The sequence below is a fragment of the Abramis brama genome (genome assembly GCF_963993115.1).
Source record: "Abramis brama genome assembly, chromosome: 20".
Taxonomy (NCBI): domain Eukaryota; kingdom Metazoa; phylum Chordata; class Actinopteri; order Cypriniformes; family Leuciscidae; genus Abramis; species Abramis brama.
The window spans coordinates 17,979,248-17,992,732 of record NC_139982.1 but is presented as its reverse complement, the minus strand read 5'-3'; the positions used below and the strand labels follow the sequence as shown (position 1 = coordinate 17,992,732).

At 38.2% G+C, this 13,485-nt stretch overlaps 1 protein-coding gene across 1 annotated transcript in view; it reads left to right on the top strand.

Annotated features, from left to right (window-relative positions):
- LOC311070887 (uncharacterized protein) overlaps window positions 1-11,928 on the top strand; it is a 38,096-nt gene extending 26,168 nt beyond the window's left edge. The window contains exons 12-16 of the mRNA XM_084094993.1: window positions 5,278-5,476; window positions 5,840-6,045; window positions 6,608-6,708; window positions 7,698-7,869; window positions 10,390-11,928. Coding sequence (XP_083951119.1) covers window positions 5,278-5,476; window positions 5,840-6,045; window positions 6,608-6,708; window positions 7,698-7,869; window positions 10,390-10,778 — 1,067 coding nt within the window. The 3' untranslated portion in view covers window positions 10,779-11,928. The remainder of the gene's footprint in view (window positions 1-5,277; window positions 5,477-5,839; window positions 6,046-6,607; window positions 6,709-7,697; window positions 7,870-10,389) is intronic.
- The last annotated feature ends 1,557 nt before the right edge of the window (window positions 11,929-13,485 follow it).

Sequence of the window (13,485 nt, the reverse complement as noted above, 5' to 3'; positions counted from 1 at the left end):
TTTGGACCCAATTACTCCTCTGAATCACAACCTGTAATTATGATGAATTATTAATATATACATTTTCAACAGAGAGTTCAAAATACATAGTTTGTGTTTAATATGGTGTACACCCAGTGCACAGCTGTAGGTAGGTCTTTGCTAACCAGCTAACTCATGTTAAAATAGCTGAAATAGTTCTGCTAATCAGATGTGGGCATACTATTACCTAAAATTCTGTCAATAAAAATTGTGTCGGATGTTTGGGTTGATCAACTAGTTCTTCCCATGTTTGCGCTCGAAATATGGTAAAATCGAAGCCATTGTTACTGTTCTTACATTGCTGAGGATTGAGGAAGCCTCCGGAGCTGAAATTAAGATATGGTAATGGGCGTTTCATTTCCATCATGCGCTGTAAGCTATAGACCAAGGGTCGGCAACAGGCGGCCCGCGGGCCAAAACTGGGCCGCCAGCAATATTTTCTGGCCCGCCGGATTATTTTGGAAGTCCGTTTTTTTTTTTTTTTTTTATCAGCCTATTTTTATTTTACAATAAAGGCTTACAAATAGGGCCCCGTGTATCATTCGTTCAATCGTTTTTTTTCAAATTAAAACCCACAACTTTTTCCATTATTTATTTCCTGAACTAAAATGAAAAAAAACGAATAACGACTCGTTTTTCGATTTTCTGATTGTGTGCTCAGATCAAAAATAGAAAAAATGAATGACGGGTTTAGACAAATTTTAATTTTGATTTTTAATTTAACACATTATTTTAACACATCATTTTAAACAGATCAAGTACTATTGTGGTAACAGATTACAGCCATTTTAATAATGTGAATAGCAATCATGCTTTCCTGTAAGTCTCATACGCTTACAGTCCGACTTTTGAACTTTTTTCATTATTATTTATTCGGGTATAACACAGGAGACATTTAATTATTTATTAATAAATTGGTGTTTTATGTGTCGCTGCAAAGATGAAGTTGACGAAGCGGACTCATGAACGCCAGAGAGAAATGCACATTTAATATGGATTACATATTCAGAGAGTTGCCTATTTCTTTTGGTTTTGAATATTTTTGTTTAAAAGTAGACATTTCAAGCTTTCTATAATAGATAGCCTATATTTCTCAAATCTGTGAGGCACAAGCTGAGTTTCGGCGCCCTCCAGTTCACGTGCTATGCAAGTGATAGTGCCGGCGCCTTATTACATTGTCTGCTATATATTTGCTTTTATTAAATACAGGCAATTGGTTGATAAAACATTGATCAAAATTAAGATACAATTTATACAAAACGAAAATCTTTTAAAAAGAGACTTTCTACAAAACAAAACTCATGTTTTACCCAATCCATGTCTCCAGACATATTGCGCATCTCATGGTGTATCATATCTTTCTCATACTGCATGCTCACTTTCATAATCAACATTGATTAAATTAAAAAAACATAAAGACGTCACATATTTTCCAACTCAGCCCTTGGCCCTGTTGCAACAGTCGTTGTTTAGGTAGGCTACCTTAAACGCGCACGTACAGTCTCAGAGTCATCGCTGCAACCACGAGATGAAGAGAGCAGGGCCGGGTTTCCCGATAACGATGTATCTTAGCTCTTAAGAGTGCTTTCTACGTGCAAAGTTACGAACGCTCGCAGCAATTCCACGAGCGTTTCCCAAAAATGCACTTAACATGAACGCGCGAGAACGCGCTCTACGTGCTACTTAAGAGTCGCTGTCCATTCGCGAAGTGCTGAAATATAACCTTATATGGAGTCGTATTCTTAACGTTTAACCTAATAATTGTCATCTGTTGTGGATTAGCAATCAAGACAAGTATATATAAAGCACCTACAGGCGGAGGCACTGATAAAATTGCTGAAAAAAAACAAAAAAAAACACGAAAAGATACCTTTCAAAAAGATGAAATTAATGTCCTTTTAGAGGAGATAGAGCGAAACAAATATGTCATTTTTAACAGATTTAAAGGATTTCTTTTATATATTTATTTATTCATTCATTTAATTTTGATTAAAATTATTAGATTAAATTATTTCTATTTTTTTTTCTGACCTTATTTACCCTTTAATTATTTAATTTATACATTAATTTAACCAACAACAAAAAAGAGTAATAAAGTGTACAATAAAGTACAATCAAAACCTTATATTATAATCACATACATTTGAATAAAGTTAAAGGTGTAATCTGCCGTTTGTCCTGCAGGTGTCCTCATAAATCTGTCTTCTTACGATGCACTTGGGGATGTACGATTACTCCAGAGCACTCGTAGATCTACGAAGATTTTCAAGTGCTACTTAAGCTACGATGCTTTTGGGAAACAGACCGTAATATTAAGATCAGTCGTACGATCGTTTTTACGATCAACTTAGGCTTACGATGCTTTTGGGAAACGCAGCCCTGATATCCACATCACCTAGCACATCTTTGTCTCTGCCACCCCAGGATGCTATAGCACGACCAGCGCCGTTGCTTGGAGGGCGCCAGCGCCTCTGCCTCTCAGCGCCACTGCCTCGCGAGTGGATGATAGCCCTGAAGACGCCTAGCAATGGTATACCTTTAGTGGTAGCTAACCTTTAGTTAAGTTATACCTTAAGCTTAAGAGTCATCGTAGCGCGCTAAGAGAAAACGTTATTGGGAAACGCAGCCCAGGTATGATGCCTATGACGCGTAATGGAGATTCCAAAGCGCTCTTCTTTGGTCAGGATCAACGTGATTTCAATGGAATTTCAATCGTTTTTAAATGTTAATTTTAAATGTAATGCCATAATTTAAATAGCCTGCTTTATCTAGAGCCAGTTGTAATAGAACATTTGAAATCTCGTATAAAACACTGAACACACCACACTAAAACAAATTAATTTTATATTAGCCTTTTTATTTAATTGTTTGTACTCTTTATTTACACTTCAATGTCCTCCCGGTCTGGCGCATAGCGCAGCCACTTTTGCACAGCCTGTGGGTGACGGCGGCTGTCCCCATTAGAGCATCTAAAACAGAAAATAAAATCACAATGCAAAAAATTAGCATTTAAGTTAAACAGAACACATATTTAAACACTGGGAACAAATTCAATAGGCTAAATAACTGGATACTTATAACTAAGTAAATAGTAAATGTATTGATTAGAGTTACCAGACAAAAGATTTTTCCGGTCGACTAATTGCACATTTATATTAATATCTGCTTACATACTGGGTGCATGCAGGAATATAGCATACGCCCGAGCACATGCGTAAATCTCACCGCAAATCTCAGGCAAAAACAGGCTAATAATAATAAATAGGCTATGTCTTTAAAATTAACGAGGCATTTTAATTGTTTCTATATGAAGTATGTGGGGCTAAGCCCCCCCTTGATGCCGGGCCTGGTTGTCAGGCGCTGACAGTGCGCGCGCGCTTCCCCGCGCTCAGAAAAGGTGCATGTCAGAACAGAACGCCAATTAAATGTTTTCCTCAAAAGCAGACCTTGGAGAAGATCATCAAAAATCGTGATATCGCATAAGCACTAGTATAAAACGACTGTTATCATTTCTGAAAACAAACACAATTGAGTTACAAAACTGTATCGCAAGCATATCGCAGCCCTGCTCGAGGATTTATTAATAATTTGTATGTATTACGACGAGATGGTCTAATCGGCATTTCGTGGCGGTGCTGTGTTAATAGATTTCACGACACTAGCAATGTACAGATATGTATTTTGAGCTATCACAAAAATAGACTGGACTCGGAGGTTTTGCGAACTTAACTAGAAGAGAACCACAAAGTACGTTTGGCAGATTTTGACACATGGTAAAACAAAAATCTATTTCAGTGACCAGCACTGTGTCGGTTAGCCTACTACACTAACCATCATGTTAACGATCAGCCTAACAGTATTTGATTAGGTACAATTCATTCATATCGAACATTATAAGCACGCTTACCTGTACGCTTGTGCCAAGGGTCCAGAAATTGAGCTGTGTCCGGTGCAGTATGTTGGTGTTGATCTCTCGGTCAACCAAAAATCGATAGATTTTCAATCACATTTCCCGGTCAACTATATATCGATGCATTTTCAATCATATTTCCCGGTCAAAATATGTCGATGACTTTTCAACAATGCGTCGTTTCCCGGTCAACTATAAATCAATGACTTTTCAACACATTCAGCGATCGCCCGGTAAACCAAATATCAATGCTTAATCAATCATAAAGATAACTATCAATGTTGTTCCAATATTGTTGCCATCAATAACATCAGGTTTTCATCGATATGGTAATGGTGATTCAACATTTATTTTACATTGAAATTTCAATATCGACCATAATGATGATTCAGATGGAAAAACAATGTTTATTCAATGTTGGCTTGCTGTCTGGGGCTCTATTCGTTCTGGTGAAATCACAAAACAAAAATGCACACAAACATGTCCCTGCTTGATATACAACCACTGATGAACATAATCGGTTTTGATGAGGAAAAAAAAACCTATACGAGAAAAAAAAACTATACGAGTGCGGATTCGAACTCAGAACCTCTGACACGCTGGGCGAAAATTCTACCACTGGTCCAATAAAATACTCGTTGGACAAACAGGCGGATCTATATATTTATTCACACGAAAATTCTCGGCACTGACAAAACAGCCTTTATTAAGCTACATCTTATTAAACAACAGCCTACTATTTAAATCGATTGCTGGACATCGTAATGTTATTGTACATATATCTGATTTAGCATTGTAGCAACCCCCACCCCACCCACTTTTTAAAACAAAGTTACGCCACTGTCCATAGGCCTGCTCCCGTGTAGCTGGCCCGCCATCTACTGGCTAAAAAAAATATTGGCCCGCGGCCAAAGTTACTTGCCGACCCCTGCTATAGACCAATCACAACAGACTGGGCCATCTGACCAGAGTGGAGTAGGCTCGTGGAAAGGAGGAGTTCAGAGAGGCTGAATCTTCGAACAAATAGTTTCAGACTCATTGAGAAATTTAGGTGATGCTGCAATGTATGAGGAAATTAAAGTGGTTTTTGACCTTGGATGCATGTAAACCTTTTTGTAGGAGACCAAAACAAAATTAGGAACCTTTAAAATAGCATAATTGGGGCACTTGAAAAATATATTTTTTTTCTTTCTTATGTTTATAATTAGTAATACTGAATTAAAGTGTTCATCAGGCTTTTAATCCCTCTCTTGGATCTAAAGTGCAGTAGAAACAGCAAAGTGGTGTTTTAATGTACAAGTTCTACTTAAAGTTACTGGTTTAAATAGACTGTGTTTGTGTTCCAGATGGTTCGTGCGTGAGCAAGTGTCCTGTGGGAACTTACAGTGCCCATGAGGAGGCCGACGGGGTGGATCTGGGTTTCTGTATGCCCTGTGATCATGTGTGTGCCACCTGCACCGGGGCGTCTCCCAGAGACTGTCTGAGCTGTGCACCAGGCTACCTTCATCTCCTCTCTCATCTCTGTGTTAGCCACTGTCCCACAGGGTGAGATCATCTTACACACACACACACACACACACACACACAACAATCCACTGCTAATTAAGAGCTAAGAAAGTACCAGAGTTAGATTAAACTGATTGCTCCTAAAACTTTTCATAACTTAAAGTAGTTAAAGACTGACTTTAGGTAAAGAATGACTTTGACAAGGGTCAAATTGTTATCGGCAAGGTTTGTGCGTGCAGCTACCAGAGAGCCGTGCCCTAGTGGCGTGGCTACAGATATGTTGAGCTGTGGTGCTCAAATTGGAAATTCAATACAATACAATACAATACAATAACTGCCTGCTTTCTCTTCATTGTCTGCATATAATAACAAGAGATGCATGTCTTGATGTCCCGTCCTCAGGTACTACAGCTCAGAGGAGCGCTGTGAGAAGTGTGACCGTTCCTGTGAGCAGTGCACGGGCCCAGGGCCGGACGCCTGCAGGGTGTGCACACCTCCTTTGTTGGACCTGCAGGGCACCAGACAGTGTGTGGATCAGTGTCCACAGCGCTTTTTTGCGAGCGGGCACAGCTGCAGACAGTGCCACACCAGCTGCAAGTCCTGCACAGGTGCTTCTGTTATCATTGTTCTTACATTTTATGAGATTCTGTAATGCCAGTATCTACTACAATCTTCATTCTAATCATTATATGGTGGCCCTTGTTTGATCTCAAAATGTCAATGCAAACAGATATTCAGTTTGCTGATTGATTTTAATGTGCTAAAATGCATGCTATAGAAACCGCTATGAAATAAAACCTGTTGACTTAACCACCAAGGAAGTAAATAATTCCTGGAAAAATCTATTATCATTCCTGTCCATCTCTAAGGAAGTTAGGCTGGAACAGGATTCCCTGAGTAGAAAGAGATTTGAAATCTAGTAGTTATAAGTTACTCATACTTACTGATGACCTCCCACTCTAAAAGGAATATTTTGGGTTCACAATTTAAGCTCAATAAACAGAACTTATGGCACAATGTTGGTTACAATGAAAATAAATTTTTACCTGCATACTTTCCCATAAGGAAGTGAAATTCTGACTTCAAAAATAACTTCAGATTAGCATCTCTTTGAAGGAAACCGTATGCGCCTCGCCCTTTCTCACCTGCGTGTTTCTGTGTTGTTTGCAGATAGCACTCCTCAGGGATGTGTGACGTGTGACTGGGGCAGCGTCCTGCAGGATGGCGTGTGTTACCCTCACTGCGAGGAGAGTCGATATTACTCACAGGGTGTAAGTGCTTATGTCAGAGTATTTATAGAAGTACCTCATTATTTACTGCTATTTATGTGAAAGATGAAAACTATCATTACTAATTCTTGAAAAATGTGAAATCTAAATGTGAGCCATCATCGCGTGGCTGTTGTAGTTAACAAATGTTCATCTGTCATTGATTAGGAAGGAAATACAATCTATAGCCATTTTAAAAGATAACAGCTTCTTGCCTGCTAAATAGTGTCATGTTCATTGTGCAAGACAACAATATCTGTGACTAAAACATGGAAGCATAGTTTGCAGTGTTAAGTTTACACAATTTAACAAAGTTTAAACAAGTCTAAAGACTATAAAGTAAATGCTGAACTATAAAACTCTTTATAACAGAATTTACTCTTTAGATTTATTTACCGTCATTACCAAGACGAAACTATTTTTTTTTTAAAATGTGTGACTGGAAAGTATGTTTCTTAAGAATCTTTTAATCTAAAGGCACTACAAAATTCCCAGAATAGTCATTATGCCTTATTTGTAATAAGCACTTATTGAGTTTCCCATTAACAATGTGTCCTAAAATACATCAATTGTATAATAAATGATAATGATCTTGCATTCCCATGTCTTTACAAATCATCAAAACTGGTTCTTTAAGCAAAATCTAGGTTACAGTAAGGTAAACATTACATAAACATTAAAATACTCAATGTTTCAATAGTGTAGGCACAAGACATGAACACAAATTAAGTGTGAAGGCATGTATAAGGTTATATCCCAATTTTGTCAGCATACACCATCATAAACCCTGAAACAAAAAAGGGGTAATTTTTTAAATGGCTTTACAGATCAAATAATAAAAATTTTAACAGAACAATTAATGTTTTTTAGAAAATTATATGCTTCACATTTCTATGAAGCTTTCATTGTACGTTTTTTTTAATAATCCAACAATACACTTTCAAACAGAACAAAAGATTTCATTCCACATGTATCTCTTTCAATGGCATTAGGGAGTTTGTGAACCCTGTGATGAGTCCTGTAGACATTGTTCCAGTGCCGGGCCCAGGAGCTGTCTCACCTGTCATTCGGGTTTTGCCCTACATGCCACTGACAGTCAGTGTTTGCCCTGCTGCCAGTCTGGGCAGAAAGACAGGACGTGCTGTCTCTGCGATACAGGCTCAGGTATTGCTCAAGTTTTTGGGTTATTGGGTTATTCACATATACACACAATGCCATGCATTTTTACAATGGGAGTCATACATTTCCTGTTTTACTTGCAGTACCATTTTCTATATGACTTGCAAGCCATACAACAGCTTTATATGAGGAACAGATGAAAAACATGGCATAATTCACTGAAAATACTCGTTTCTGCTAGCTGTCAAATTGTTGTGGTTGTTTGATTGAAAAAAAATGAACTATTAACAGTCACAAAACACTAAAAAACGTATGTTTTAGTTATATATATATATATATACACACACACACACACACATCGATGAGCCAAAACATTCTGACCACTTGTCTAATATGCTGTTCATGCATGGCCTCTACAAGAACCCTGAAGGTGTCCTGTGGTCTCTGGCACCAAGACATTAGTAGCAGATCCTTCAAGTCCTGTAGGTTGCGAGGTTGAGACGCCGTGGATCAAACTTGTTGGTTCAGCAGATTCCACAGTTGCTCAATTGGATTGAGATCTGGGGAAGAGGCCAGGGCAACACCCTGAACTTCATCATGTTCCTCAAACCATTCCTAACAATGTGTGTAGTGTGACAAGGTGCATTATTCTGCTTGGATAGGTCACTGCTATCAGGGAACATCATTGTCATGAAGGGGTGTACCTGGTATGCAACCATGTTTAACCCTCTGGGGACCAAGGTGTTTTTGGGGCCCTTGAGATGTTCTGACATGCCTTGACATTTGTGCTTTTTTCAGTTATTTATAAACATGTTAATGGCAAAGGTGTAAATTCACTCTATATAGCACAAACAGGGCTACCATAATATGCGAGCAACTTGTATGTAGATGTTTGTATTTTTAAGAGAATAATGTTTATGCGTGGTTATTGGAAAAAATTAAAATGAAAGTTGCTGAATTAAGACCACAAAACACATATTAAATATGTGTCCACAAGACTTTTGACTAATGGATGTTGTCCCTTTGAGTTCTAGCTTCAAAATTATGTGAAAATAGTCTTGCTTTATCGTTCACAAAAAAAAAATACATTGATTTAAATGGTGTAAAACAGGTTTTGCTTGGAAAGCCAATATGCGAGGGGGAGGAGTAGTTTACACCCACTCTGCATAATGACTCTGCCTAATGAGCCATTCACTCAGGTGTGACACTGACTGAGCCACAATGCAAGGACAAAAGATGTATTTAGAAGAAGACTTATATTGACCATTTAAGATTTTGCTTACATCTCTCTTGTAAATATGTTTTGCTATTTTATTCAAAATGTTACAATTACAACAATAATTACAATTTCAACAATATTTCAAGTGTACTCTTTCTTTGTAAAAAAGAAAAAGAAAAAAGATTATAGGCCTACATTTTATCATATGTATTCATTAGTTTGAATATAGCCAACATTGGAACATCTAACATCTTAGTCTATGACTTTATTTTTGACAAATATATATATATATATATATATATATATATATATATATATATATATATATATATATATTTATATATATATATATATATATATATATATATATATAACGTTAGATATGAGCAGAAATTGCTAAACAAAAGCTTATTTGATGTGGCAGTATATTCTACAGTAGCCTAAAAACTGTACCCAAATCTAGTCAACAAGTGACTGACTGTAACGTTGTTTTTATGAAATATTAGGGCATATAAATGCTAATTTGCAGTTTAATACGTTGCTTATACAAATACATTTTATTTCAACATATTCCAGTCGATTTTTACTCATCTCAGTAGGCTATAGCAAAGCAGTTTATTCTTTCACACACAGACGCGCAATTTATATTTAGGCTAAACAGTCTTTACAAATATGTCCCCTTCATTCATCTCACAGAAAGGCGAGTCATATTATAGAAATGCGATTCATCTTTTTGCGGTTTGCATAGGCCTACACTAACGTTATTCCATAACGTTATTCCACACTTGAGAAAAGAAAACAGCCTACCTCACTCCTCAGCGGGATCTGCTCCTCATATCAGGAGATATTGATGTAAAAGAAAACGGGACTCATCGGACCAGACGACCTTCTTCCACTGCTTCAAGGTTCAGTTCCGACTTTTGCATGCCCATTGTGGGCGCTATTGACAGTGGACAGGGGTCATCACAGGCACTCTGATTGGTCTGCGGCTACGCAGCCCCATACTGACCCCATACTCACCACTGCTGACCAGGATCAACCCACAAGCCTTACAGTTTCAGAGATACTCTGACTCAGTCGCCTTTCCATAACAATTTGGCCCTTGTCAAAGTCACTCAGATCTTTATTCCTACTCATTTTCTCCTGCATCCAACACATTTATAATAAGAACTGGTTGTTTGCGTACCTTGAAGATAAAGGCCAAATTGTTGAAGATGATCAACAGTAGGTGACTGGTCATAATGTTTTTGCTCATCAACATATGTATGTGTATAATATTCATTTTACAGGTTTTACAGTGAAAAAGTTCCTTTAATGCTATTCTTTTTTTCTTTTCTTTTTTACAGCATTGTGTCTTGAGGCACCTGTTCCGAGTAAAACTCAGGATGAAGTTATTCTAAGGTCCCAAGCGGTACAGCACGCATCTGCAGCCTTACCTGCTGCTCTGCTGCTAGCTGTAGTGCTAGCTCTAGTTGTGTTTGCTCTGGTACAGGCAAGGGCCAAAAAAAGGTTATGCTGGAGACAGAGCTATGAACGGCTGAGCGGGGAGGCCAGTTCCCGGCCCATGCCCCATGGGGTACCAGAACCAGAGGACAGCGGAGACGAGGCAGATGTGGTCTACACCAGCCGAGATGGATCTGTCTATCGTCGCTACGGTTTCATCCACGAGCCAGACACGGAGGAGGAGCAGGATGAGGAGGACGCTACTGAGAATACACATCTCAACAGAATCTAAAATATGGTCACTAAATAAATTCTACTAATTCTTCACACGCACACTTCGGTGGTCAAAACTAGTGGTCGACTGATATTATTTTTTTTAAATCTCTGATGCCATTGCCGATATTTTTGCTGGTTGGCCAATGGCCGATATATATCACATTATTCAATTTAAAGATAGTAAAAACACATGCTAATGGTTCAAATTCAATTTATATGTATTTTATAATAATGTTTACTAAATTAGAAATAAATAATTTGAAAATGAACATGAAATATTTTGAATTGCTAAATAAACCGATATATACTTTAGATCGCAACTTCTCGCTTTTGCAATCCCATTATAGTATATTTCACAAATAAAGAAATTGTTAAAAATATAAATAATAAGAGTTCACACGTTTTTATAATGGCTATAAATTTACACCTCAAGATTTCACAGCTGGATTTGCCAAAGTTTGCAAGGTTTATGAAATGAAAATGTTTTTTTAGATTCAAATACTTACATTTAAATTATATAAAAGCGTATTGCTGTATGCTGACAGTACGAGAAAGTGTAGTGTTTGTCTTTCAATTATTAATAATAGATTAATTTTATTAGACAGGACTGTTAAACAGACAGCAAACTAATAAGACGGAAATGGGAGCTCAGATTCTTAGGCGCTAGCGTTCTCAGCGCTTTCAAAATTAACGTCTTGGCTGTCAAAAAAAAAAAAAAAAAAACCCTGCTTCCAACCTATCAGCCAAACAGAAAAAATTATCGGGTGATGCGATCATTAAAAATCGCCAAATATTGGCTGATATATCGGTCGACCACTAAAAACCCACTGGACTGGAAGATGGTAACAACAGACAACTCTAATGCTAAATCGATACATGATAGCATCTTTTTTATGTTATTTCTTGATATGTTTATTCTTATATACTGTACATATTTATCTGAAATTTCAGAATATTGATGCCAGCGTCTATGTAGACTGTTGTGTTATTGTAATATAACTCTGTCTGTAATGTAATGTTTGTTAATGTTATTAATGATGGTTACTAAAAAGTGGTACCAAACATTTTTTTTGGGGGGGGGGGGGGGGGGGGGGGGTTGATTAGAAGGTGACAGTTTATTTAGAGATCCTATATTTTCTTAGTAAAGAATATTCAATCCATTTCAGAAAAAGATTATTTCTGTCTCTTTATTGGCTGTTTTGCTGAACAGTAAGTCTTGAGAATGTCTTTGCATACACTGTAAAAAAAAAGAAAAGAAAATCACAACCTTTTTTTTTTGTGCCAAATTAACAAATTAACTGTCCTTGGGACCAAGCATTGGTCTTAAGGGGGTCGCACACCGGACGCGCAGCGCCACGTCTTTTAAATTCGAACACATTATTCTCTATGAGAGTGTTGCCAGATGTACGATAATTTTGACCTCTGTACGATGTACGATCAATAATGGAAAAACTTCTATAATGTACGATAATTTCAGAACTGTGTGACTCTTCAAATGATGGTCGTTGTAATCATAGGGTTTCTCATTGATCTAGCTGTTGATTCTACGTCTACCGGGATAAGAACGTATAGAGAGAGGGAGCGAGAGACCTTGCGTGTGTGTGCTAGTGTGCCTCACAATCCCACCCACCCCACCCCCGTTGGAGATTTCTTGACTGTCTGTCATTTCTATGCTGTATTGTGTAGGTTTGACTCGTGTACGATAATTTTCTTCCAAATACGATAATTTTGAGCTTCTGGTACGATACTTTGACATTTCCAATCTGGCAACACTGGAGTACACACACCGGCGGCGTCTGTCCGCGGCGCCCAGCAACGGCTCAGGACCGTGTTCAAAATCCTGCCGCGCCACAGAGCGCCAAATAGTTTTATATTAAATTTACATTTATGTGTCTCAAATCGTAGTTAATGTATACGAACTTCACCCTGTGCTGCAATATACATTTAGTTTTATATTTATTTACAGAAATCAGAAAATTGCTGATGTTATCGGATTTTCAGGTGAGAGTTGTCCTAGACGTGGCGCGGCGCAGCACTGAGCTGCACGTCCGGTGTGCGACCCCCTTTAGGAGCCTTAACGGAAGCCCCATTTAAACCCTTGGAGTCAATCTCAGAAAAAATGCTATCAATGTGGCTTTGTTATTAGCATTAACATCACTCAAGAGAGTAGGAGACCTCCCTCTTTCAGTAGGCTCATCCTTCTTAGACTTTGCACCAGGAGATGTCAGAGTTATTTTGCACACCAGACCGGACTACAATCCAAAAGTACCTTCTGTGGCTCCTCAGGGGGCTTTCTTTCCTTTGTCTCATGAGTCACTGGAGCAAGAGAGATTACACCTGCTATGTTTGGTCGGTTTTCTGAGAATCTATCAACCGCTCAGGTCAGTGGCATAGATCAGTGGTTCCGAAACTTTTTTCCAGGAGACCCCTATTTTAACAATCAAAATTCTTAATGTCTCATTAGATTTTATTCCATCAACTGGTTTAAATTTACAACAGCACAAACATTTGGTATGCTCAGACAGCCTAAATGAAAATGTAAATAGCCAGCAGCCATATCACCCTGTAGCCCAAGACTGGTTGCCCGCTGAAGCTAAGCAGGGTTGAGCCTGGTTAGTACCTAGATAGGAGACCTCTTGAGAACACCAGGTTGCTGCTGGAGGAGGTGTTAGTGAGGCCAGTAGGGGGTGCTCACCCTGTGGTCTGTGTGGGTCCTAATGCCC